Source organism: Mustelus asterias, chromosome 17 (genome assembly GCF_964213995.1).
Source record: "Mustelus asterias chromosome 17, sMusAst1.hap1.1, whole genome shotgun sequence".
In the NCBI taxonomy this organism is placed as follows: Eukaryota; Metazoa; Chordata; class Chondrichthyes; order Carcharhiniformes; family Triakidae; genus Mustelus; species Mustelus asterias.
The window spans coordinates 16,128,305-16,154,581 of NC_135817.1; the positions used below are offsets into that span (position 1 = coordinate 16,128,305).

Below are 26,277 nucleotides of genomic sequence, written 5' to 3' on the forward strand. Positions count from 1 at the left end.
AGCTTCCACATCTTTCTGGTAATGTGGCAACCAGAACTGCACGAAATATTCCAAGTGCAGCAAAATGGAGTCAGAAGCGTGAAGTAGGATATTTAGCACAGATTCAACAGCATGACACCAGGGCCTAAAGAGTTAAATAATGTAGCATTTGGAATCCAAAGGCACAACCTGAAAATTAAGAGTTCAGAAATTTAGGAATGAAAGCAGGAAGCATAGAATCATAGAATCCTACAGTGCAGAAGGAGACCATTCGGCCCATTGAGTCTACACTGACCACAATCCCACCTAGGCCCTATCCCCATAACCCCATTTGTCCCAGCTAGTCTCCCTAACACTAAGGGGCAATTTAGCAGGCCAATCTACCTAATCCGCACATCTTTGGACTGTGGGAAGAAACCGGAGCACCCGGAGGAAACCCACGCAGACACAGGGAGAATGTGCAAACTCCACACAGACAGTGACCCAAGCTGGGAATTGAACCTGGGTCCCTGGCGCTGTGAGGCAACAGTGCTAACCACTGTGCCACCGTGTTATCCAGCATTTCTACACAGTGAAAATCTTTACCTCAATCTCACAGTTATGGAGCAAATGCAGGTTAGAGTAGAAATGAGCTAATTGAATCACCGGCTCAAGGGGGAGATCTTGTGGTGCAGTGGGTAGCGCCCTGCCTCTGAGCCAGAATCTCTGGGTTTGACTCCCACACCAGGACTTGATAGCCAAGGAAGGTGTGCTCATAATGCTGTCAAACAGGTGGAGTATCAACATGTAAACCCTTCCAAATATGCCAATGGCTGGTGGCAAGGATAGGAGAAAGTTCAGGTCAGCCATGCTTGATGTAGAGTAGAAATCATAGAATCATAGAATCCTACAGTGCAGAAGGAGACCATTCGGCCCATTGAGTCTAAACTGACCACAATCCCACCTAGGCCCTATCCCCATAACCCCATTTGTCCCAGCTAGTCCCCCTAACACTAAGGGGCAATTTAGCAGGCCAATCTACCTAATCCGCACATCTTTGGACTTTGGGAGGAAACTGGAGCACCTGGAGGAAACCCACGCAGATTCTATGATTCTATGCTTCCTGCTTTCATTCCTAAATGACTGAACTCTTAATCATACAGTGCAATAGGAGGCCATTCGGCCCATCGAGTCTGCACCGACCACAATCCCACCCAGGCCCTACCCCCATATCCCTACATATTTACCCGCTAATCCCTCTAACCTACACATCTCAGGACACTAAGGGGCAATTTTAGCATGGCCAATCAACCTAACCCGCACATCTTTGGACATCTTTGGAGTGTCCCCCCCCCCCCCCTTAAGCTATAAGCCTCTGGCGACAGGCCAGATGAAAGAAAGGCAGATTGCCCTGGGAAGAGCTGTAAGTCTTGTGTAAATTACTATTAATGATTGGTTCTAAAAATATGATTTTTAAATATTCACTATATTAACTTATTAACTCAATACAAACATATGAACATACAAACAAGGAGTAGCAAGCAGTAGGCCATTCAGTCCCTCAATCCTACTCAGCTATTTAATAAGATCATGGTTGATCTGATAGTAACCTCATATCTGTATGCCGCCAACCCCTGATAATCTTTCTCCCCTTTGCTTACCAAGAATCTATCCACCCCTGCTTTAAAATTCCTGAAAGACTCTGCTTCCACTGCCTTTCAGGAAGAGAGTTCCAGGGACTCACAAGCCTCTGAGAGAAACAAAATTGCTTCATCTCTGTTTTAAGGTGACCCCGTAGTTTTACATTCTCCCACAAGAGAAAACATCTTCTCCACATCCACCCTGTCAAGACCTCTCAGGATCTTATATGTTTCAATCAAGACTACTCTTCTAAACTCTAGTTTGCACAATGTACACAGTACTCCAGATGTGGTCTCACTAGTGCCCTCTACAGCTGAAGCATAACCTCCCTACTTTTGTATTCAATTCCCCTCACAGTAAATTATAACACTCTATTAGCTTTCCTAATTACTTGCTGTACCTGCACACTAGCTGCAGTAATTCAGCCAGACACCAGTTTTCCATTACCAAACACCTTTCTTGTGTACCAAAGAGAAGAGCCGCACCCATGGCTTACACCTAGGGTCTACACCTCGGGACATACCTCTGGCGGCACAGTGACACAGTGGTTAGCATTGCTGCCTCACAGCGCCAGGGACCTGGTTTTGATTCCCGGCTTAGGAGTCTGTACGTTCTCCCCGTGTCTGCGTGGGCTTCCTCCCACAGTCCAAAGAAGTGCTGGTTAGGTCTTCTTTGACAGAACCAGTTTTGTATCCACCTTGCCAGCTCACCTCTGATCCCATGCGACTTCACCTCCTGCACCAGTCTGCCATGAGGGACCTTGTCAAAGGTCTTACTGAAGTCCATGCAGACAACATCCACTGCCCTACCCTCATCAATCATCTTCGTCACTTCCTCGAAAAACTTGATCAAGTTCGTGAGATACGACCTCCCCTTCACAAAACCATGTTGCCTCTCACTAATACGTACACTTATTTCCAAGTGGGAATAAATCCTATCTCGAAGAATCCTCTCCAATAATTTCCCTACCACTGATGTAAGGCTCACCGGCCTGTAATTACCTGGATTATTCTTGCTACCCTTCTTAAACAAGGGAACAACATTGGTTATTCTCCAATCCCCTGGGACCTCCCCTTCTTAAAGACTTGATTAGTTGTAAGTATTCGCATTCCAACCATTATTCATGTAAATTGAGTTTGTGTCTTTATATGCTCTGTTTGTGAACAGAATTCCCACTCACCTGAAGTGGGCTTGGAGCTACGAAAGCTTGTGTGGCTTTTGCTACCAAATAAACTTGTTGGACTTTAACCTGGTGTTGTTAAACTTCTTACTGTGACCTCCCCTGTAGCCAGTGAGGATACAAAGATTTCTCTCAAGGCCCCAGCAATTTCCTCTCTTGCCTCTCTCAGTATTCTGGGGTATATCCCATCAGGCCCTGGAGACTTGTCTACCTTGATGTTTCTCAAGAACCCCAATACCTCCTCCTTTTTGATCTCAACATGACTCAAACTATCTACACATCCTTTCCCAGACTAATCATCCACCAAGTCCTTCTCTTTGGTGAATACTGACAAAGTACTCATTTAATACCTTGCCCATTTCCTCTGGCTCCACGCATAGATTCCCTATGTTAGCAATTCTGGAAAGGGTAAAAATAGATAAGTTGCCTGGGCCGGATGGGATTTATCCTAGGATTCCCTGGGAGGCTAGAGAGGAGATTGCAGAGTCTTTGGCTTTGATCTTTGTGTCGTCATTGTCTACAGGAACAGTGCCAGAAGACTGGAGGATAGCAAATGTTGTCCCCTTGTTCAAGAAGGGGAGTAGGGACAACCCTGGTAATTATAGACCGGTGAGCCTTACTTCTGTTGTGGGCAAAGCTTTGGAAAGGATTATAAGAGATAGGATTTATAATCACCTAGAAAGGAATAATTTGATTAGGGATAGTCAGCACGGTTTTGTGAAGGGTAGGTCGTGCCTCACAAACCTTATTGAGTTCTTTGAGAAGGTGACCAAAGAAGTGGATGAGGATAAAGCGGCTGATGTGGTGTATATGGATTTCAGCAAAGCGTTTGATAAGATTCCCCATGGTAAGCTTTTGCAGAAAATACAGACACACGGGATTGAGGGTGATTTAGTGGTTTGGAGCAGGAATTGGCTAGCTGTAAGAAAACAGAGGGTGGTGGTTGATGGAAAATGTTCATCCTGAAGTTCAGTTACTAGTGGTGTACCGCAAGGATCTGTTTTGGGGCCACCTCTGTTTGTCATTTTTATAAATTACCTGGATGAGGGCGTAGAAGGATGGATTAGAATCATAGAATCATCATAGAAACCCTACAGTGCAGAAGGAGGCCATTCGGCCCATCGAGTCTGCACCGACCACAATCCCACCCAGGCCCTACCCCCACATATTTACCTGTTAATCCCTCTAACCTACGCATCTCAGGACTCTAAGGGGCAATTTTTAACCTGGCCAATCAACCTAACCCGCACATCTTTGGACCGTGGGAGGAAACCGGAGCACCCGGAGGAAACCCACGCAGACACGAGGAGAATGTGCAAACTCCACACAGACAGTGACCCGAGCCGGGAATCGAACCCGGGACCCTGGAGCTGTGAAGCAGTAGTGCTAACCACTGTGCTGCCGTGCCGCCCTAAATTTGCGGATGACACTAAAGTCGGTGGAGTTGTAGACAGCGCGGAGGGAAGTGGCAGGTTACAGAGGGACATAGATAAGCTGCAGAGCTGGGCTGAGAGGTGGCAAATGGAGTTTAATGCGGAAAAGTGTGAGGTGATTCACTTTGGAAGGAGTAACAGGAATACAGAGTACTGGGCTAATGGTAAGATACTTGGTAGTGTGGATGAACAGAGGGATCTGGGTGCCCATGTGCATAGATCCCTGAAAGTTGGCACCCAGGTTGATAGGGTTGTTAAGAAGGCGTACGGTGTGTTAGCTTTTATTGGTAGAGGGATTGAGTTTCGATGCCAGGAGGTCATGCTGCAACTGTACAAAACTCTGGTGCGGCCGCACTTGGAGTATTGCGTACAGTTCTGGTCGCCGCATTATAGGAAAGATGTGTAAGTGTTGGAAAGGGTGCAGAGGAGATTTACTAGGATGTTGCCTGGTATGGTGGGAAAATCGTATGAGGAAAGGCTGAGGGACTTGAGGTTGTTTTCGTTAGAGAGAAGAAGGTTAAGAGGTGACTTAAATGGAGGCATACAAGATGATCAGAGGATTAGATAGGGTGGATAGTGAGAGCCTTTTTCCTCGGATGGTGATGGCTAACACGAGGGGACATAGCTTTAAATTAAGGGGTGAGAGTTATAGGACAGATGTTAGATGTAGGTTCTTTACTCAGAGAGTAGTAAGGGAGTGGAATGCCCTGCCTGCAGCAGTAGTGGACTCGTCAACATTAAGAGCATTCAAATGGTTATTGGATAAACATATGGATGATATTGGAATAGTGTAGATTAGAGGGGCTTTAGATTGGTTTCACTGGTCGGTGCAACATTGAGGGCCGAAGGGCCTGTACTGCGCTGTAATGTTCTATGTTCTTGTCCTTGAGTGGGCCAACCCTCTCCCTGGCTACCCTCGTGCTCTTTATATATGTGTAAAAAGCCTTGGGATTTTCCTTAATTCTGCTGGCCAATGCTTTTTTGTGACCCCTTTTAGCCCTTCTTACTCCTTGCTTAAGTTTCTTTCTACTTTCCTTGTATTCCACACATGCTTCATGTGTTCCCAGCCTCCTAGCTTTGACAAATGCTTCCTTTTTCTCTTTGACTAGGCTCACAATATCTCTTGTTATCCAAGGTTCCCAAAATTTGCCATATTTATCCTTCATCCTTACAGAAATGTGCCGGTCCTGAATCCCTATCAAGTTACACTTGAAAGCCTCCCACATGCCAGATGTTGATTTGCCCTCAAACATCTGCCCCCAATATGCCAGATGTTGATTTGCCCTCAAACATCTGCCCCCAATCTACATTCTTCAGTTCCTGCCTAATATTGTTGTAATTAGCCTTTCCCCAATTTAGCACCTTAACTTGAGGACTACACTTATCTTTATCCATCAGTACCTTAAAGTTTACTGAATTGTGGTCACTGTTCCCGAACTGCTCCCCTACTGAAACATCAACCACCTGGCTGGGCTCATTCCCCAATACCAGGTCCAGTATGGCCCCTTCCCTAGTTGGACTATCTACATCCTGTTTCAGGAAGCCCTCCTGGGTGCTCCTTACAAACTCTGCCCCAGCCACGCCCCTAGCACTAAGTGAGTCCCAGTCAATATAGTGGAAATTAAAATCTCCCACCACAACTACCCTGTTACTTTTACGCCTTGCCAAAATCTGCCTACACATCTGTTCCTCAATCTCCCGCTGGCAGTTGGGTGGCCTGTAGTAAACCCCCAACATTGTGACTACACCTTTCCTATTCCTGAGCTCTACCCATATTGCCTCACTGTCTGAGCCCTCCGAGGTGTCCTCCCGGAGTACAACTGTGATATTCTCCTTCACCAGTGTAGCAGTGGAAGGGTGCGTTTCTGAATGAAGGGCTGTGACAAGTGGTGTTCCTCAGGGATCAGTGCTGGGACCTTTGCTGTTTGTAATATATATATAAATGATTTGGAGGAAAATGTAACTGGATTGATTAGTAAGTTTGCGGATGACACATTTGCGGATAGCGATGAGGACAATCAGAGGATACAGCAGGATATAGATCAATTGGAGACTTGGGTGGAGAGATGGCAGATGGAGTTTAATCCAGACAAATGTGAGGTAATGCATTTTGGAAGGTCTAATACAGATAGGAAATATACAGTAAATGGCAGAACCCTTAGGAGTATTGATAGGCAAAGGGATCTGGGTGTACAGGTACACAGGTCACTGAAAGTGGCAATGCAGGTGGAGAAGGTAGTCAAGAAGGCATTCGGCATACTTGCCTTCATCGGCCGGGATACTGAGTTTAAAAATTGGCAAGTCATGTTGACACTTTATAGAACCTTAGTGAGGCCGCACTTGGAATATAGTGTTCAATTCTGGTCGCCACACTACCAGAAGGATATGGAGGCTTTGGAGAGGGTACAGAAAAGATTTACCAGGATGTTGCCTGGTATGGAGGGCATTAGCTATGAGGAGAGGTTGGAGAAACTTGGTTTGTTCTCACTGGAGCGATGGAGGTTGAGGGGAGACCTGATAGAAGTCTACAAGATTATGAGAAGCATGGACAGAGTGGATAGGCAGAAGCTTTTTCCCAGGGTGGAAGAGTCAATTACTAGGGGGCATAGGTTTAAGGTGCGAGGGGCAAGGTTTAAAAGAGATGTACGAGGCAGATATTTTACACAGAGAGTGGTGGGTGCCTGGAACTCGTTGCCGGGGGAGGTAGTGGAAGCGGACACGGTAGTGACTTTTAAGGGGCGTCTTGACAAGTACATGAATGAGATGGGAATAGAGGGATAGGAAGCGAAGGGGGTTTTAGTTAAGTCGGGCAGCATGGTCGGTGCAGGCTTGGAGGCCTGAGGGCCTGTTCCTGCGCTGTAATTTTCTTTGTTGTTTGTTCTTTAGGTGCATTGGCCATGCTAAATTCTCTCAGTGTACCCAAACAGGCACCAGAGTGTGGCGACTAGGGGATTTTCACAGTAACTTCATTGCAGTGTTATCTACTACTTGTGCCGCCAATAAATAAACTTTAACTTTAATACAACGCCGGTCCCAGTTGAGCAGCAGGTTTGAAAACCCCCGCTGACTGCTTGTTGTAAACCAATAAGAAAGAGGAACAGGAGTAGTCTGTTCGGCCCCTCAAGCCTGTTCTGCCATTCAATAGGATCAATGCCCCATTGCTCACTGTGACAAGAAGTTCCAAAAACTCTCAACCCTCTGAGAAGAAATTCCTCCTCATCTCATTCTTACTACCAAATGACTACAATTAAACATAGCAAATAAGAGCAGGAATGGGCCATTCGAGCCTGCTCTGCCATTCAATATGATCATGGCTGATCATCCAACTCAGTAACCTGTTCCCGCCTTCTCCCATATCGTATTACAGCAGATGTTACACTTGTAACTCAGTGAACCTGTAAGACAATACATCCTTTGCTCAAAACCAGTTCTGTTTTTTGACCTTGTTAACAAGCCACTTTCTGACTGACTGTACGAACAAAGCATGAATAGTTATCCAATATCTTTCTTCAAATCACTCAATACCAGACGCTGAGAGTTTTTCTTCTGACAGCAAAACCAGAAAGAAGGAAAAGGCACTTTTGTGTTTCTATTTTGCAAAGCAATCTCTCACTGACCTGCTCCAGTTCATAAGCTTTGGCTTTGTCCTCATCTCGGTCTGCGTTCTTGCGATATGCTAACCCCAGGCCCCAGATTGCCAGGATGCTGTAGACATTATCTCGCACCCAAGCATCTTTCTGATCTATACTGGCCGGCAGCAATCCTGTGACAGGGTTCTGAAAACAAACACAAACGGTTAGGAAAATTAAATTGACAATCCTGCCTCCCTCATCACTCTGCAGTCAATGTGATTCATGAAAATATGCAATGCTTGTTGTGTTAAGTGCTAACTATTGGTTAGTTGGTGCTAACCATAGAGCCTCTACCATGCAGAAAGAGGCCATTTGACCTATCGAGTCTATACCAACTCTCCAAAAGAACATTCCACCCAGGCCCATCCTCCACCCTATCCCAGGGACCCTGTGCATTTAGTGTGGCCAATCCTCCTAACCTGCACATCTTTGGACTGTGGGAGGACTGTTGTGGGATAGGGCGGGGGAGAGGGCCTTGGTAAGATACTCTGTCAGAGAGTTGGTGCAGACTCCAATGGGTCAAATGGTCTCTTCTGAACTGTAGTGATTCTATGAAACTGGTGCACCCGGAGGAAACCCACGCAGACACAGGGTGAATGTGCAAATTCCACACAGTCACCCAAGGCTGGAATCAAACCCAGGTCCCTGGTGCTGTAAGGCAGCAGTGCTAACCACTGTGCTACCCTACTGACCAATTGGCGCTAACATTCAATAACTCCTAAAGAGCCAAACATTTTACATTTGATTGAAATTGTCTTGATGTTCCTTGTTAATTCAGAACTTGAATCTTGATAAAGACAGGCAGGTTGTCAAAGCTTTTCATCTCACACTCATTAGGACAATAGGCCGAAGTTTTGCCATGGAGAAAACAGTGGACAAGACTGAGAAAGCTCAAAATGATATACATTCATTCATACACAGAAACATGTTCTCTGCAAGAAAAATGCAATTAAACCCGGGAAATTGGGGAGCCTGTAGTTCCCTTTTTCAATGGAAATCCACCAATCAGAATCAATTAGCACCCATTTCTTCCATAGTATAAATTGTTGTAAATTGAGGGGATAGAATTTGGGGACATAGTTTAAGAATAATGATTTAATAATCGCAATAATTCCCTTTGAAAATGGAGATTAGGGGAACTTTTTCTGAGGAATTCTTCCTCAAAGTTGTGGTCACTGTATATATTCAAGGTGGAGTTAGACAGATTTGTGACAGACAAGGGTTATGGGGGGGCAGATAGCAAAGTGGAGTTGAGACAACAACCAGATCTTAGATTCAGTCTTAGAGTGAAAGGCAAGGCTGGCAGAAGTCGGGAACCCTCGATGACTCAGGATATTGAGGCCCTGGTCAAGAAGAAGAAGGAGGCACATGATATGCATAGGCAGCTGGGATCAAGTGAATCCCTTGAAGAGTATAGGGAGTGTAGGAGTAGAGTTAAGAGAGAAATCAGGAGGGCAAAAAGGGGACACGAGATTGTTTTGGCAGATAAGGCAAAGGAGAATCCGAAGAGCTTCTGCAAATACATAAAGGGCAAAAGAGTAACAAGGGAGAGAGTAAGGCCTCTTAAGGATCAACAAGGTCATCTATGTGTGGATCCACAAGAGATCCTAAGTGAATATTTCTCATCAGTATTTACTGTTGAGAAAAGCATGGATGTCAGGGGACTTGGGGAAATAAATAGTGATGTCTTGAGGAGTGTACATATTGCAGAGAAGGAGGTGCTGGAAGTCTTAAAGCGCATCAAGGTAGATAAATCCCCAGGACCTGATGAAGTGTATCCCAGGACATTGTGGGAGGCTAGGGAGGAAATTGCGGGACCCCTAGCAGAGATATTTGAATCATCGATAGTCACGGGTGAGATGTCTGAAGATTGGAGGGTGGCAAATAGAACATAGAACATAGAAAAGCTACAGCACAAACAGGCCCTTCGGCCCACAAGTTGCACCGAACATGTCCCTACCTACTAGGCTTACCTATAACCCTCTATCTTACTAACTTTCATGAACTTATCCAAAAGTTTCTTAAAAGACCCTATCGAATCCGCCTCCACCACCACTACCGGCAGCCGATTCCACGCACCCACCACCCTCTGAGTGAAAAACATACCCCTAACATCTCCTCTGTACCTATTCCCCAGTACCCTAAACCTGTGACCTCTTGTGGCAACCATTTCAGCCCTGGGTAAAAGCCTCTGAGAATCCACTCTATCAATACCTCTCAACATCTTATACACCTCCATCAGGTCACCTCTCATCCTTCGCCTCTCCAAGGAGAAAAGACCTAGCTCTCTCAACCTATCCTCATAAGGCATGCCACCTAATCCAGGCAACATCCTTGTAAATCTCCTCTGCACCCTTTCTATGGCTTCCACATCCTTTCTGTAATGAGGCAACCAGAACTGGGCACAGTACTCCAGGTGGGGTCTGACCAGGGTCGTATACAGCTGCAGCATTATCTCCCGATTTCTAAACTCAATTCCTCTATTGATGAAGGCCAGTATTCCATACGCCTTCTTAACCACAGCCTCTACCTGCGACGCTGCTTTGAGCGTCCTATGAACCTGGACCCCAAGATCCTTCTGATCTTCCACACTGCCAAGCGTCTTACCCTTAATATTATATTCTTTCATCCTATTCGACCTGCCAAAATGAACCACCACACACTTTTCTGAGTTGAAGTCCATCTGCCACTTCTCCCAGTCTTGCATCTTATCTATGTCTCGTTGCAACTGCTGACATCCCTCTACACTATCCACAACACCACCAACCTTTGTGTCATCAGCAAACTTGCCAACCCATCCTTCCACTTCCTCATCCAAGTCATTTATAAAAATCACAAAGAGCAAGGGTCCCAGAACAGATCCCTGGGGCACTCCACTGGTGACCGACCGCCATGCTGAAAAAGACCCATCTACAACAACTCTTTGCCTTCTGTGGGCAAGCCAGTTCTGAATCCACAAAGCAATGTCCCCTTGTATCCCATGCCCCTTCACTTTCTCAATGAGCCTTGCATGGGGCACCTTATCAAACACCTTGCTGAAATCCATATAAACTACATCTACCGCTCTTCCCTCGTCTATGTGTCTAGTTGCATCTTCAAAAAATTCAATTAGGCTCGTAAGGCATGATCTGCCTTGGACAAAGCCGTGCTGGCTATTTCTGATCATACTCTTCCTCTCCAGATGTTCATAAATCCTGCCACTCAGGATCTTCTCCATCAACTTACCAACCACTGAGGTTAGACTCACTGATCTATAATTTCCCGGGCTATCTCTTCTCCCTTTCTTGAATAACGTAGCCACATCTGCAATCCTCCAATCCTCCGGAACCTCTCCCGTCTCCATTGATGACGCAAAGATCATCGCCAGAGGCTCAGCAGTCTCTTCCCTCGCCTCCCACAGTAACCTGGGGTACATCCAATCCGGTCCCGGCGATTTATCTAACTTGATGCTTTTCAAAAGCTCCAACTCATCCTCTTTCCTAATGTCCACATGCTCAATCTTCTCAGTCCACTGCAAGTCTGCACTGCAACTAGCAAGATCCTTTTCCACTGTGAATACTGAAGTAAAGTATTCATTGAGTACCTCTGCTATTTCTACCGATTCTATACAGACTTTCCCACCATCACATTTGATAGGTCCTACTCCTTCACATCTTATCCTCTTGCTCTTAACATACTTGTAGATTGCCTTGGGGCTTTCCTTTATCCTGTCTGTCAAGGCCTTCTCATGACCCCTTCTTGCTCTTCCAATTTCCCTCTTAAGTTCCTTCCTACTAGTCATATACTCATTTAGATTTTTAACATTACCTAGCTCCCTGAACCTTTTGTAGGCTTTTCTTTTCTTCTTGACTAAATTTGTTACAGCTGTTGTGCCTTTGTTTAAAAAGGGCTGCAGGAAAAAGCCTGGGAACTACAGGCCAGTGACCCTCACATCTGTGGTGGGTAAGTTGCTGGAAGGTATCTTGAGAGACAGGATCTAGAGGCATTTAAAGACGCAAGGACTGATTAGGGACAGTCAGCATGGCTTTGTGAGTGGAAAATCATGTCTCACAAATTTGATTGAGTTTTTGAAGGGGTAACCAAAAAGGTAGATGAGGGCAGTGCAGTTGATGTTGTCTACATGGACTTTAGCAAGGCCTTTGACATGGTAGGTTGTTGCATCAGATTAAATCTCACGGGATCTCGGGTGAGGTATCTAAACGGATACAAAATTGGCTTGACAGAAGCCAGAGGGTGGTTATGGAGGGTTGTTTTTCAAGCTGGGGGACTGTGACCAGCAGTGTGCCTCAGGGATCAGTGCTGGATCCATTGTTATTTGTAATTTATATTAATGATTTGGATGAGAATATAGGAGGCATGGTTAGTAAGTTTGCAGATGACACCAAGATTGGTGGCATAGAGGATAGTGAAGAAAGTTATCTTCGATTGCAACGGGATCTTGATCAATTGGGCCAGTGGGCTGACAAATGGCAGATGGAGTTTAATTTAGATAAATGCAAGGTGATTGGCCTATATTGCGAAGGGCATAGAATATAAAAGCAGGGATGTCTTGATGCACCTGTACAGGGCATTGGTGAGGCCGCAGCTGGAATACTGTGTGCAGTATTGGTCCCCTTATATGAGGAAGGATATATTGGCATTGGAGGGAGTGCAGAGAAGGTTCACCAGGTTGATACCGGAGCTATGGGGTTTGGATTATGAGGAGAGGCTGAGGAGATTGGGTTTGTACTCGTTGGAGTTTAGAAGGATGAGGGGGGATCTTATGGAGACTTATAAGATAATGCGGGGGCTGGATAGGGTGGAGGCGGAGAGATTCTTTCCACTTAGTAAGGAAGTTAAAACTAGAGGACACAGCCTCAAAATAAAGGGGGGTCGGTTTAAGACAGAGTTGAGGAGGAACTTCTTCTCCCAGAGGGTGGTGAATCTCTGGAATTCTCTGCCCACTGAGGTGGTGGAGGCTACCTCGCTGAATATGTTTAAAGCGCGGATGGATGGATTCCTGATCGGTAAGGGAATTAAGGGTTATGGGGATCAGGCGGGTAAGTGGTACTGATCCACGTCAGATCAGCCATGATCTTATTGAATGGCGGGGCAGGCTCGAGGGGCTAGATGGCCTACTCCTGCTCCTATTTCTTATGTTCTTATGTTCTTATGATGCATTTTGGTAGATTGAACCAGGGCAGGACTTACTCAGTTAATGGTAGGGCATTGGGGAGAGTTACAGAACATGTACATGTTCATAGCTCCTTGAAAGTGGAGTCACATGTGGACAGAGTGGTGAAGAAGGCATTCAGCATACTTGGTTTCATTGATCAGAACATTGAATACAGGACTTGGGACGTCTTGTTGAAGTTGTACAGGACATTGGTAAGGCCACACTTGGAATACTGTATGCAGTTCTGGTCACCCTATTATAGAAAGGATATTATTAAACTAGAAAGAGTGCAGAAAAGATTTACTAGGATGCTACCGGGACTTGATGGTTTGAGTTATAAGGAGAGGTTGGATAGATTGGGACTTTATTTTTAATGGAGCGTAGAAGGCTGAGGGGTGATCTTATAGAGGTCTATAAAATAATGAGGGGCACAGATCAGCTAGATAGTCAATATCTTTTCCCAAAGGTAGGGGAGTCGAAACCTAGAGAGCATAAATTTAAGGTGAGAGGGGAGAGATACAAAAGTGTCCAGAGGGGCACTTTTTTCACCCAGAGAGTGGTGAGTGTCTGGAAGAAGCTGCCAGAGGTAGTAGTAGAGGCGGGTACAATTTTGTCTTTTAAAAAGCGTTTTAGACAGTTACATGGGTAAAATGTGTATCGAGGGATATTGGCCAAATGCGGGCAATTGGGATTAGCTTTGTGGTTTAAAAAAAAAGGATGGCATGGACAAGTTGGACTGAAGGGCCTGTTTCCATGCTGTAAACCTCTATGACTCTGAGATCAGCCATGGTCTCACTGGCCTACTAAGTGCAGTGTTCCTATTTTTTGATCATTTGCAATTTGGCTCATGTATTTGTCCTGATGAGTGCAAGATCATAGAATCCCTACAGTGTAGAAGGAGACTATTCGGCCCATCAAGTCTGCACCGACAACATCCCATCCAGGCTCTATCCCCATAAACCCACATATTTACCCCGCTAATTCCTCTAACCTACGCATCATCTGAAGCTGAAAAGCTTCAGCAACATGTCCCTCTATTCAGCAATGTGATTGATGTTACAATGTTGAGTGTGTGGCTGAAATACAGACACTCAATCACCTTGCTATACACTGTCTTCAGAGCTTGGCAGTATGCTTGGGAAAGATATTCTACCTCTAGGGAACACTGTCAGTCAGTCAACCAGCTCCACTAGGTAGTACTTCAAGGTTTCCAAGTCTCTATAAATAAGAGACACCCCTGCTCCACCCATCACGTACCACTGCTTCCTCGGAAAAAACCCTGTGCTCAGGTAAAAAAAAAAAAAATTATGGGATGTGGGTGTTGCCGGCTAGGCCGCCATTTATTGCCCATCCCTAATCACCCTTGACGAGGTGCGGTGAGCTGCCTTCTTGAACCGCTGCAGTCCCTGAGGTGTTGATACACCAACAATGCTGCTCGGGACGTAGTTCCAGGATTGCAACCCAGCGACACGGAAGGAACAGTGACGCAAGACATTCCCTCTCTGAACTATTCGAGAGAATACAGCTCCCAAACACACCCCTGGGACATTGATTTGCAACAGACACACATTTCTTTCTAAAGGCAGGGACCGAGCACAGGGATTATTTCACAGCTCGTGGCTCAGGGCCCAGGAAGCTACTTGTGCCTCAGAATTGTGCCATACTTGCTTTAGTCAGGATGGTAAAAGGAACAGCAAGATGGAGTCTGTGTGGAGTTTGCACATTCTCCTCGTGTCTGCGTGGGTTTCCTCCGGGTGCTCTGGTTTCCTCCCACAGTCCAAAAATGTGCGGGTTAGGTTGATTGGCCATGCTAAAATTGCCCCTTTGTATCCTGAAAGGGGTTACTGGGTAAATATGTAGGGATATGGGGGTAGGGCCTGGGTGGGATTGTGGTCGGTGCAGACTCGATGGGCCCAATGGCCTCTTTCTGCACTGTGGGATTTATATGAATCTTCTATTCTATAAGACAACACCCAGAGGAGCCAATGGGGCTACGGCCCCCTGTTCCGAACCAGACTGTTATAGCTCTCACTTTGTTTACACAAGGTGTCCCCACCCTGCCTCCCCCACCACCTCGGACACCCTTTTCAGTATCGTAATATTCTAATATAGTCTCTAAGTCATGGAGATGTAAAGCCCAGTCTGTGTGATAGGTGACAACATCTACTGACTTACAACAGAACTTACTCATCCGCAAGCTACAATCTATGATTTTCAATTGTGTTCTACACAAGTGTCACGTGTAAATGGGAGAGGGGTGTGTGCGTACTGTATATGTACGTGTAGCAGACTGTGTGCGATTCTGTGTGTGTGTGTGATCATCCTGTCTATTTTGATGATGATGATGATGGGCTGCATTACGCTGCATTAGCTTCCTGGCCTGTTTTCATTAACAGTGTAGTGTGATGTCATGTGCCTGATTTTGGAAGGACAATCATAGTTTTCACATCAGAGACGTCCAATTGTATTCTCTTTATTTCTACCACATCTGGGCAGCACAGTGGTTAGCACTGCTGCCTCACAATGCCACGGACCTGGGTTCAATTCTGGCCTCTGTCTATGTGGAGTTTGCACATTCTCCCCTTGTCTGCATGGGTTTCCTCCAGGTGCTCCCGTTTCCTCCCACAATCCAGGTTAGAGTGATCAGCCATACTAAATTGACCCTTAGTGTGAGGGGAATTAGCAGGGTAAATAGGTGGAGTTACGGGGATAGGGCCTGGGTGAAATTGTGGTCAGTGCAGAATCGATGGGCCGAAAGACCTCCTACTGCATTGTAAGATTCTAGGATCTACCTCTTCATTTTGAATTTCTGAATAAATTCTCTCCCTTCACACTGCTGCTTGGCTACAGAAAATAATCTGGACATTGTTAATTATGAATATTTACCCCTCCGCACCGACCCTTCCTGGCACCCCCCCATCTCCAGTCCGGCTCACCAAACTATTTCCGATCTCTGCACTAACGACTACAACCTCCATCCTTCTCAACCTAATGTGGAACGTCCAGCTTCCAGTTCTCAGTCCCATGAGCCGATATCTTTGCAGTGGAGAATGTGCACAGTTAGACTTGGCTGTTTGGGATGCCAGCGTGGTTGGTAGATCACAAGCTGGCATGCCCGGTGCCTCTCAGTCTGTTGGCAGTACACGCCTATTGTAAAGCTAATGAGGACCTCAGACTTGAAATGCCAAACTGCTGAGCACTGTCAAGAGAACGGGTGCATTCATTTCCGAGGATTCAGCGCCAACCATTACTGGGGAGCAGAGAAGTGAGTAAAAACGGCAACTTGGATCCACACCTTCCAATGTTAGACTCGGTGTCGAGGGAATCTTTCATTATGTCTATGCTGAGGCTAGATGTCTGAGCTTAACCCATGCCACACATTCTTGAGAAGAGATGCTGCTTACCGATTGCCAATGTCGTTGGTTTTTAACTGGCCAAACAAGATGAATCAAAACTGCTATGAAGTCTACAAAAAGGAAAGAAACTGGACTGACTACCTGACACCGAGCTAGACACTGGAAACGACAATGGCCAAACCAGCCCGATCGACCCAGCAAAGTCCACTTTGCTAACATGGGGAGCTGAGTGTCAAAACTGGGGGAGCTGTCTCACAGACTAGTCAAGCAACAGCCTGATATATTAATTCTCATGGAATCATACTTTACAGATAATGGGGCGGAATTTTCTGAAAAAAAATTCCACTGCAAAAATGGGAGTCCTCCGTGCCGGTGTTTGGGGTGAGCTGGGCACTGCAATCTTCCCCCACTCTCAGTTTTGTTGACAATTGGGAGCTTCGTGCCAGTGGTGGGGGCGCTAGAAACACTGGTGAAGCTGACATCAGAACCCTCGGGTGCCATTGCGCAGGACACTCCGATCCCCTAGGTCTCCGGGAGACCTCCCCCCACCCACCCCTCCCCCCATGGACATCAGACCCTGCCCCATCATTAGCAGGGCATTGCAACTGCTCCTCCCCCCACAGCAAACAGGTCACCGGCATTGGGGTGTCAGGACCCTCCCAATGAGTCTCCTGGTTGACCCCTGAAGTTCCCCCTCCCACCCCCCCAGTCATCACCCCCTTCGCGCTCCACCCCTGTATGCTCCCCTGCACATCCCTCACCCACATGCCCCCCACTTAACATCTCCCCCTGCACGACCCCACCTCTTATGACTACCCCCTTGCAGAGCTCAGGATGCCAGGTGGGCACTGCCAGGCTGGCACTACCTGATGCCCACAGCGTGGCCATGACACCAGGTCCCCTGAAGTAGTGATTTTTGCCGGCGTGACACCTTGCCTGCGAGGGGGGAAGCAGCTGGAAGGGGGGGAAGAAGCCATAAGTTGATTTAAATATCGCTGATTCTTTGTTCATGCGCAGCTTTCTGAGCATGAAGCCGTTCTCACCAGCAAAACAGGGCCAGGGAGTTAGCAATGAGATTGGCACTCAGCACAAATCGGATTTTTGGCCTTTCATGCTATCATCCCAGCTCATCACATCACACTGATCGACTGGCACGGCGAGCCAGTAAGATCACACCAGGTATCCCAGACACCACCATCACCATTCCTAGGTATGTCCTGTATCACCGGCAGGACAGACCCAGCAGTGATGGCGACACAGTGGTATACAGTAGGGGATGAGTTGATCTGGGGGTCCTCAACATCGACTCTGGATCCCATTAAGTTTCAAGGTACCAGGTCAAACATAGACAACGAAACCTCCTGCTGATTACTGTGTACCGTCCCCCTCAGCTGATGAATCAGTACTCCTCCAAGCTGAACACCACTTGGAGGAAGCACTGAGGGTGGCAAGGGCACAGAATGTACTCTGGGTGGGGGAGTTCAAATCCCATCACTAAGAATGGCTCAGTAGCACCACCACAGGTCAAGTTAACCGAGTCTTAAAGGATATAACTGCTAAGACTAGGACAGCATGAGGTGGTGAGGAAACCAACAAGAGAAAAAAACATACTTGACCTCATCAAGTGACCACTGCACAGTCCTTGTGGATACGAAGTCCCAACTTCACATTGAGGAACCCTCCATCATGTTGTGGGGCACTACCACCGTGCTAAATGGGATAGACTTTGAACAGATTTAGCAACTGGGCATCCATGAGACACTATAGGCCATCAGCAGCAACAGAATTGTACTCGACCACAATCTGCAACCTCATGGCCTGGCATATCCCCCACTCTACTATTACCATCAAGCCAGGGGATAACCTTGGTTCAATGAAGAGTGCAGGAGGGCGAGCCAAGAGTAGCACCAGGAATACCTAAAAATGAGATGTCAACCTGGTGAAGCTACAACACAGGACTACCTGTGTGCATAAACAACAAGCAAAAGACAAAGCTAAGCGATCCCATAACCAGCAGATCAAATCTAAGCGCTGAGTCCTGCCACATCCAGCCGGGAATGGTGATGGACAATTAAACAACTCACTGGAGGAGGCTCCACAAATATCCCCACCCTCAATGATGGTGGAGCGTGATATATTGTATGTATATATTGTATGTTGGGAGTTGGGCTGCAGACTGCCCCTTTATGAGTGCAGCTCAGGTGACCCCTGGGCAAATAGTTCCTCCCAGTCTGGGACCTGGTTGGGCCTCTGAGATATGACTGTGAACAGTGCACGCCTACAATAAAGAGCACCCAGTGTTCAAGTTACCAAGCCTACCTTGGGCCTCTTTATGCACCTTCGTCCGTAGGGGCATACATAACGGATCCCAGCACATCAGTGCAAAAGATTAGGCTGAAGCATTTGCAACAACCTTCAGCCAGAAGTGCTGAGTGGCTGATCTATCATGGCCTGCTCCGGAGGTCCCCAGCATCACAGTTGCCAGTCTTCAGCCAATTCGATTCACTCCACATGATGTCAAGCAACAGTTGAAGACACTGTATACTTAAAAAAACAATGGGCCCTGACAATATCTTGGCAATAGTACTGAAGACTTGTGCTCCAGAACTTGCCATGCCCCTAGCCAAGCTGTTCCAATGCAGCTACAACACTGGCATCTACCCAGCAATGTGGAAAATTGCCCAGATATGTCCTGTACACAGGAAACAGGACAAATCCAACCCGACCAATTACTGTCCCATCAGTCTACTCTTGATCATCAAAAGTGATGGAAAGGGTCATCAACAGTGCTATCAAGCGACATTTACTGAGTAATTAACTGCTCAATGACGTTCAGTTTGGTTTCCGGTGGGATCGCTCAGCTCCTAACCTTATTGTAGCCTTGGTTCAATCAAGAGCAAAAGAACAAAACTCAAAAAATGAGGTGAGAGTGACAGCCCTTGACATCAAGGCAGCATTTGACTGAGTGTGACATCAAGGAGCCCGAGCAAAACTGGAGTCAATGGGAATCAGGGGGAAAACTCTTCACTGGTTGGAGTCAAACCTGGCACAAAGAAAGATGATTGTAGTTGTTGAAAGTCAATCATCTCAACTCCAGGACACCTCTGCAGGTGAACCTCAGGGTAGTGTCCGAGACCCAACCGTCTTCAGCTGCTTCATCAATGACCTTCCCTCCATCATAAGGTCAGAAGTGGAAGTGTTCACTGATGATTGTACAGTGTTCAGCACTATTCACGACTCCTCAGGTACTGAAGCAGTTGACGGCAATAGCCTGCGACAAACTCTAATAAAAAGACTAGCCTTTAAATCAGAGGCTGGGAGCTACCTCTCCCAGCATGCCCTGGCATGCTCTGCAAATGTACCAGCTGGAAACCAGTTTGTGGCTTTTTTTCCCCCCATTTTTGGGTTTCCTGAATGTGTGCGGGCTGCAGGATGGCGCCACATGCTCGGTTGATATACTTTCCGCTTTTCAGGCTGAGATCCAGCCTTGGACACATGTGAAAAAGTAACACAAGGAAGAAAGTGAAACAGCTCAACAAGGTCAGCAGAACTGGAAGAGGAGTCCCATTCTGGAGAAGGTGTCCCAGGGAGCAGGACTCAGGATGGAAGACCTTAGTTAAGGGACAAGGACAGAAACCTGAAACAGGTCATGTTAGGTGAAGTTAAAAGTAAGGAGGGACAAAATTAACATTCAAAATAGGAACAAAATCCTGTTTACACTCCAGACTCTGGTAAGTCTCTTCAATTTGAACCATCTCTTAGCTAAAGTGATGTTTACATGATAAGCACGGGCAGCAGGAAGTCAATGTGCAGATTTATACTTTCCCCCGGCACAGCAGAGCTGCTGCTGCCTCTCAGCTTCTCCCCACTCTCACAAACTCCGGCTTTTGACATCTCAGGCAGGCCTTCCCCAGCTTCTAGTCTTCACAACATCACCTAGAGTTTCTATCTCCAGACCCTAGTTAAACACTTTACAAATGTTTTTTTTCAAAGTACAATTGTAGTCAATAGCAAGACTGTGCAGGGATGATGTGAATGTCGGGGCCAGAGCAATACTACAGCCCTGTCTCTCCATTCAAGCTGAATTGGCAGTGTTTGGTTGCTCAATATCTATCCAACTCATCTCCCGACACCCACCCCACTGCCGACACACCGCCCACTCCCTGACATCCCCCCCCTTGACACACACACCCTCTCCCTCCGACACGCACATCCACTCCCCCCCCCGCAACACGCACGCCCACTCCCCCCCGCGACACGCACGCCCACTCCCCCCCGCAACATGCACGCCCACTCTCCCCCCATGCGACACGCACGCCCACTCTCCCCCCATGCGACACGCACGCCCACTCCCCCCCCCCACTGCGACACGCACGCCCACTCCCCCCCCACTGCGACACGCACGCCCACTCTCCCCCCGTGCGACACGCACGCCCACTCTCCCCCCGTGCGACATGCACGCCCACTCCCCCCCCGCGATACACCCACACAGCGACACACGCCCACACAGCGACACACGCCCACACGCCGACACACGCCCATAGACCCACACAGCGACACACGCCCACACAGTGACACACGCCCACACACGCCCATAGACCCACACAGCGACACACGCCCACACACGCCCATAGACCCACACAGCGACACACGCCCACACAGCGACACACGCCCATAGACCCACACAGCGACACACGCCCACACACGCCCATAGACCCACACAGCGACACACGCCCACACACGCCCATAGACCCACACAGCGACACACGCCCACACAGCGACACACGCCCACACAGTGACACACGCCCATAGACCCACACAGCGACACACGCCCACACACGCCCATAGACCCACACAGCGACACACGCCCACACACGCCCACACGGCGACACACGCCCATAGACCCACACAGCGACACACGCCCATAGACCCACACGGCGACACACACCCACACAGCGACACACGGCGACACACGCCCATAGACCCACACAGCGACACACACCCACACAGCGACACACGGCGACACACGCCCATAGACCCACACGGCGACACACACCCACACAGCGACACACGGCGACACACGCCCATAGACCCACACGGCGACACACACCCACACAGCGACACACGGCGACACACGCCCATAGACCCACACGGCGACACACACCCACACAGCGACACACGGCGACACACGCCCATAGACCCACACAGCGACACACGGCGACACACGCCCATAGACCCACACAGCGACACACGCCCATAGACCCACACAGCGACACACACCCACACAGCGACACACACCCACAGACCCACACAGCGACACACACCCACACAGCGACACACACCCACAGACCCACACAGCGACACACACCCACACAGCGACACACACCCACAGACCCACAGCGACACACACCCACACAGCGACACACACCCACAGACCCACACAGCGACACACACCCACACAGCGACACACGCCCATAGACCCACACAGCGACACACACCCACACAGCGACACACACCCACAGACCCACAGCGACACACACCCACACAGCGACACACACCCACAGACCCACACAGCGACACACGCCGACACACACAGCGACACACACCCACACAGCGACACACGCCCACACAGCAACACACGCCCATAGACCCACACAGCGACACACGCCCACACAGTGACACACGCCCATAGACCCACACAGCGACACACGCCCACACAGCGACACACGCCGACACACACAGCGACACACACCCACACAGCGACACACGCCCACACAGCGACACACGCCGACACACGCCCACAGACCCACACAGCGACAATCCATTGAACTGAAAGCAAAACTGCAACCTACCTGGTGACAGAGAATGGTTTGCTGCACCAACCTCGCATATCCATCCAATCGAACACCCGAATTGCTTCTACTCCTCATCGTCCCCAGTAATGGTGCCTATTATTGACCAGTGGTGACCAGCAGTAATCCTGTTATCAAGGTTAACCAGCAGTTACCAGCACTGACCATTAGTAACAAGTGTTGACCAGCAGTTATCTGACTGACTGATTAACTATCAGTTAAAACTGCTCACAATACTCCAAATGGGGTCTGACCAGAGCCTTATACAGCCTCAGAAGTACATCCCTGCTCTCGTATTCTAGCCCTCATGACATGAATGCTAACATTGCATTTGCCTTCCTAATTGTCGACTGAGTTTGCACGTTAACCTTAAGAGAATCTTGAACAATGGCCCCAAGTTCCTTAATCAATTAACTATCTTATTAACTGCTGACCATTGTTGACCAGTAGTTAACTGCTTTGACCAGTGTAGACTAGCAGTGAGTAGTGTTGATTAGCAGTTATCCGTGTAGTCCAGTGCTGACCAACAGTTATTGGCATGGTGCAGTAGTAACCAGGGTTGACGAGTGGGCATCAGCAGAGTTTGACAGAGTCTGGGACCGTGCTCACAATCTCATTCCTACACTCTGGGTGAACCTGGACATATAAGGTGTACTGTTACACACATGCATAGGGAGGGACAAACCTTCACATGGTTCCAATAGTTCACCTAGTTGACTAACTGGTTAGCTGGAGCTGGGTGATGCTGTACAGGTTAATCTCTCTTCTATCTCACAGAAACCCTAAATACAGACTGTGTGGCCATGAATAGCCCAGCCTAGTCTGGCAGATGATAGCTGTGATGTGGAGATGCCGGCGTTGGACTGGGGTAAACACAGTAAGAGTTTTAACAACACCAGGTTCAAGTCCAACAGGTTTATTTGGTAGCAAATACCATGAGATGATAGCTGCCCAGCACCCAATCCCTGTCCAACGCACCCGGTCCCTGCCCAGCGCACGCATAAGACCCATAAGAGATAGGAGCAGAATTAGGCCACTCAGCCCATCGAGTCTGCTCCACCACTCAATCATGGCTGATATTTTTCTCATCCCCATTCTCTTGCCTTTTCCCTATAACCCCTGATCCCCTTATTAATCAAGAACCTATCTATCTCTGTCTTAAAGACACTCAATGACCTGGCCTCCACAGCTTTCTGCGGCAAAAAGTTCCACAGATTCACCACTCTCTGGCTGAAGAAATTCCTCATCTTTGTTTTAAAGGATCGTCCCTTTATCCTGAGGTTGTGCCCTCTGGTTCTAGTTTTTCCTACTCGTGGAAACATCCGCTCCACATCCACTCTACCCAGGCCTTGTAGTATCCTGTAAGTTTCAATAAGATCCCCCCCTCATCATTCTAAACTCCAACGAGTACAGACCCAGAGTCCTCAACCGTTCCTCATAAGACAAGCTCTTCATTCCAGGGATCATTCTTGTGAGCCTCCTCTGAACCCTTTCCAAGGCCAGCACATCCTTCCTTAGATACAGGGCCCAAAACTGCTCACATTACTCCAAATGGGGTCTGACCAGAGCCTTAGACAGCCTCATATTCTGCTCTTATATTCTAGCCCTCACGACATGAATGCTAACATTTCATTTGCCTTCCTAACTGCCGACTGAACCTGAAAGTTAACCTTAAGAGAATCCTGAACAATGACTCCCAAGTCCCTTTGTGTATCTGATTTCCTAAGCATTTTCCCATTTAGAAAATAGTCTATGCCTCCATTCCTCCTTCCAAAGTGCACAACCTCACACTTTTCCACATTGTATTCCATCTGCCACTTCTTTGCCCACTCTCCTAACCTGTCCAAGTCCTTCTGCAGCCCCCCTGCTTCCTCAATACTACCTGTCCCTCTACATATCTTTGTATCATCTGCAAACTTAGCAATATCAACTTCAGTTCCTTCCTCCAAATCATTAATGTATATTGTGAAAAGTCGTGGCCCCAGCACTGACCCCTGCGACACACCACTAGTCACTGGCTGCCATCCTGAAAAAGATCCCTTTATCCCCACTCTCTGCCTTCTGCCAGTCAGCCAATCCTCTATCCATGCTAGGATCTTACCCTTAACACCATGGGCTCTTAACTTATTTAACAGTCTCCTATGCGGCAACTTGTCAAAGGCCTTCTGGAAATCTAAATAAATCACGTCCACTGGTTCTCCTTTATCTAATTTACTTGTTACCTCCTCAAAGAGGATTTGTCAGACATGACCTCCCCTTGACAAAGTCATGCTGACTCAGTCCTATTTTATCATGCACTTCCCAAGTACTCTGCGATCTCATCTTTAATGGTCTCTAGAATCTTGCCAATGACCGAAGTCAGGCTAACCGGCCTATAATTTCCTGTCTGCTGTCTCCTTCCCTTCTTAAACAGCAATGTTACATTAGCTACTTTCCAGTCCTCTGGTACCCTCCTGCCTCCAGTGGTTCCTGAAAGATCACCACCAATGCCTCCGCAATTCCCGGTTCCTGCCCAGCGCACCCAGTTCCTGCCCAGCGCACCTGGTCCCTGCCAGCACCCAGACTGCGCACCCAATCCCTGCCCTGCACACCCAGTCCCTGCCCAGCACCAGACCACACACCCAGTCCCTCCCCAGGCTGGCCTGGCCCTGCCCAGCACCCAGTCCCTCTCCACCATCCAGTCCCTCTCCACCATCCAGTCCCTCCCCAGGCTGGCCTGACCCTGCCTTATACACCGGGAGGTTTCACAGTTCCAGCCGGGATCGGCAGCACTGCACTGTAACCTTGAGGCTGTGGGAGTTGATGTTGGGGATGTATGCACTCAGCTGCTGGGCTTGAGCCGCGTCTGCACAGTAACATAGTTACAGGGCCCGCTTCCTCTGTCGGTTCCGCATCAGTGTAACAGCAGCGAGAGGTTTGTTACAGCGGCTCCTACTCAGTATCTAACAACATCAACGCTTCTCTCTCCTCCCTACACCCTCTACACTCACCCTGTTCACACTCAGCACCTCAAGAGTGTCTTCACACTGGCAACAATCCTTAAACCTTTCTTTAACCTGCTATCCTGGCCTCCGCCTCACTTTGTTAAGCTGCATTTAGTATTGAGCCCACAAGATGGAGGCAGAGAGAAAGAGAGACGGGCAGACAGCGCTGAGCCCAGTCCAGAGACAGAGCAGGTGACCGCCGTCGTTGCAAATACAACTTGCCTTTGGATAGCCATGAGGATTGCAGCTCTGCGAAAGGCACACTGACATGTCCCTTTCCGGCAGACAGTCCCGGCTCATATCGCATAGCTGAGAAATTTGAAATGTTTTATTCTGAAGCAATAACAAGAATGAACAGCTATAAAGTTTGTCTTTATATAAAGCTAGCCACTTATTCAGACTGTTTCATCAATTTTCAAGCACTAGTTGATGCCATTAATGTCTTTCAGATGAATGAACCACACTTTCAGGAATGTGCACCGTGATTTTATGGAGATATATATGAAAACTAGCGAATTCCCTGCTATCCCGCACAGTGATCCCAAACATTGCACGTGAGGCCAATGGGAACACAGCAATGTACCTCAGTAAACTTGGTGTTTCAGATGTTAGCTAGTTCGATATACTTTATATGTGTGTATAGCTATATAGAACATACAACATATCTCTGAAGCAATTGCTGTACAGGTTTTATATATACTGCATACTCCCAAACAGCCAAAATCATTACCCCACAGTTGGGTCTGCTGCACAGGGGAGGAGCAAAAGGTGTAGAAATGCAATAGTTATAGGGGAAGGGGAATAGATGGACATTTGTGTGGCTGCAAAAGAGACTCCAGGATGGTATGTTGCCTCCCTGGTGTTAGGGTCAAGGATGTCTTGGAGTAGTGCAGGATATTCTGAAGAGGGAGCGTGAACAGCCAGTCATCGTGATGCACGTTGGTACAAATGACATCAGAAAGAAAAGGGATGAGGTCCTAAAAGCAGAATATAGGGAGCTAGGAAGCAAACTGAAAAGTAGGACCTTAAAGATAGTGATCTCAGGATTATTACCTGTGCCACATGCTAGTCAGAGTAGAAACAGCA

The 26,277-nt window shown here is 47.8% G+C and overlaps 1 protein-coding gene across 1 annotated transcript in view; it reads right to left on the bottom strand.

Moving 5' to 3' along the window:
* The window catches only part of LOC144506132 (phosphorylase b kinase regulatory subunit alpha, liver isoform-like), a 1,103,981-nt gene extending 1,078,701 nt beyond the window's left edge, over positions 1–25,280 (bottom strand). The window contains exons 1-3 of the mRNA XM_078231960.1: positions 25,198–25,280; positions 22,208–22,335; positions 7,830–7,988 (exon numbers count right to left, since the gene is read on the bottom strand). Of these exons, the coding sequence (XP_078088086.1) occupies positions 7,830–7,988; positions 22,208–22,285 (237 nt within the window). The 5' untranslated portion in view covers positions 22,286–22,335; positions 25,198–25,280. The remainder of the gene's footprint in view (positions 1–7,829; positions 7,989–22,207; positions 22,336–25,197) is intronic.
* Between the last annotated feature and the right edge of the window lie 997 nt (positions 25,281–26,277).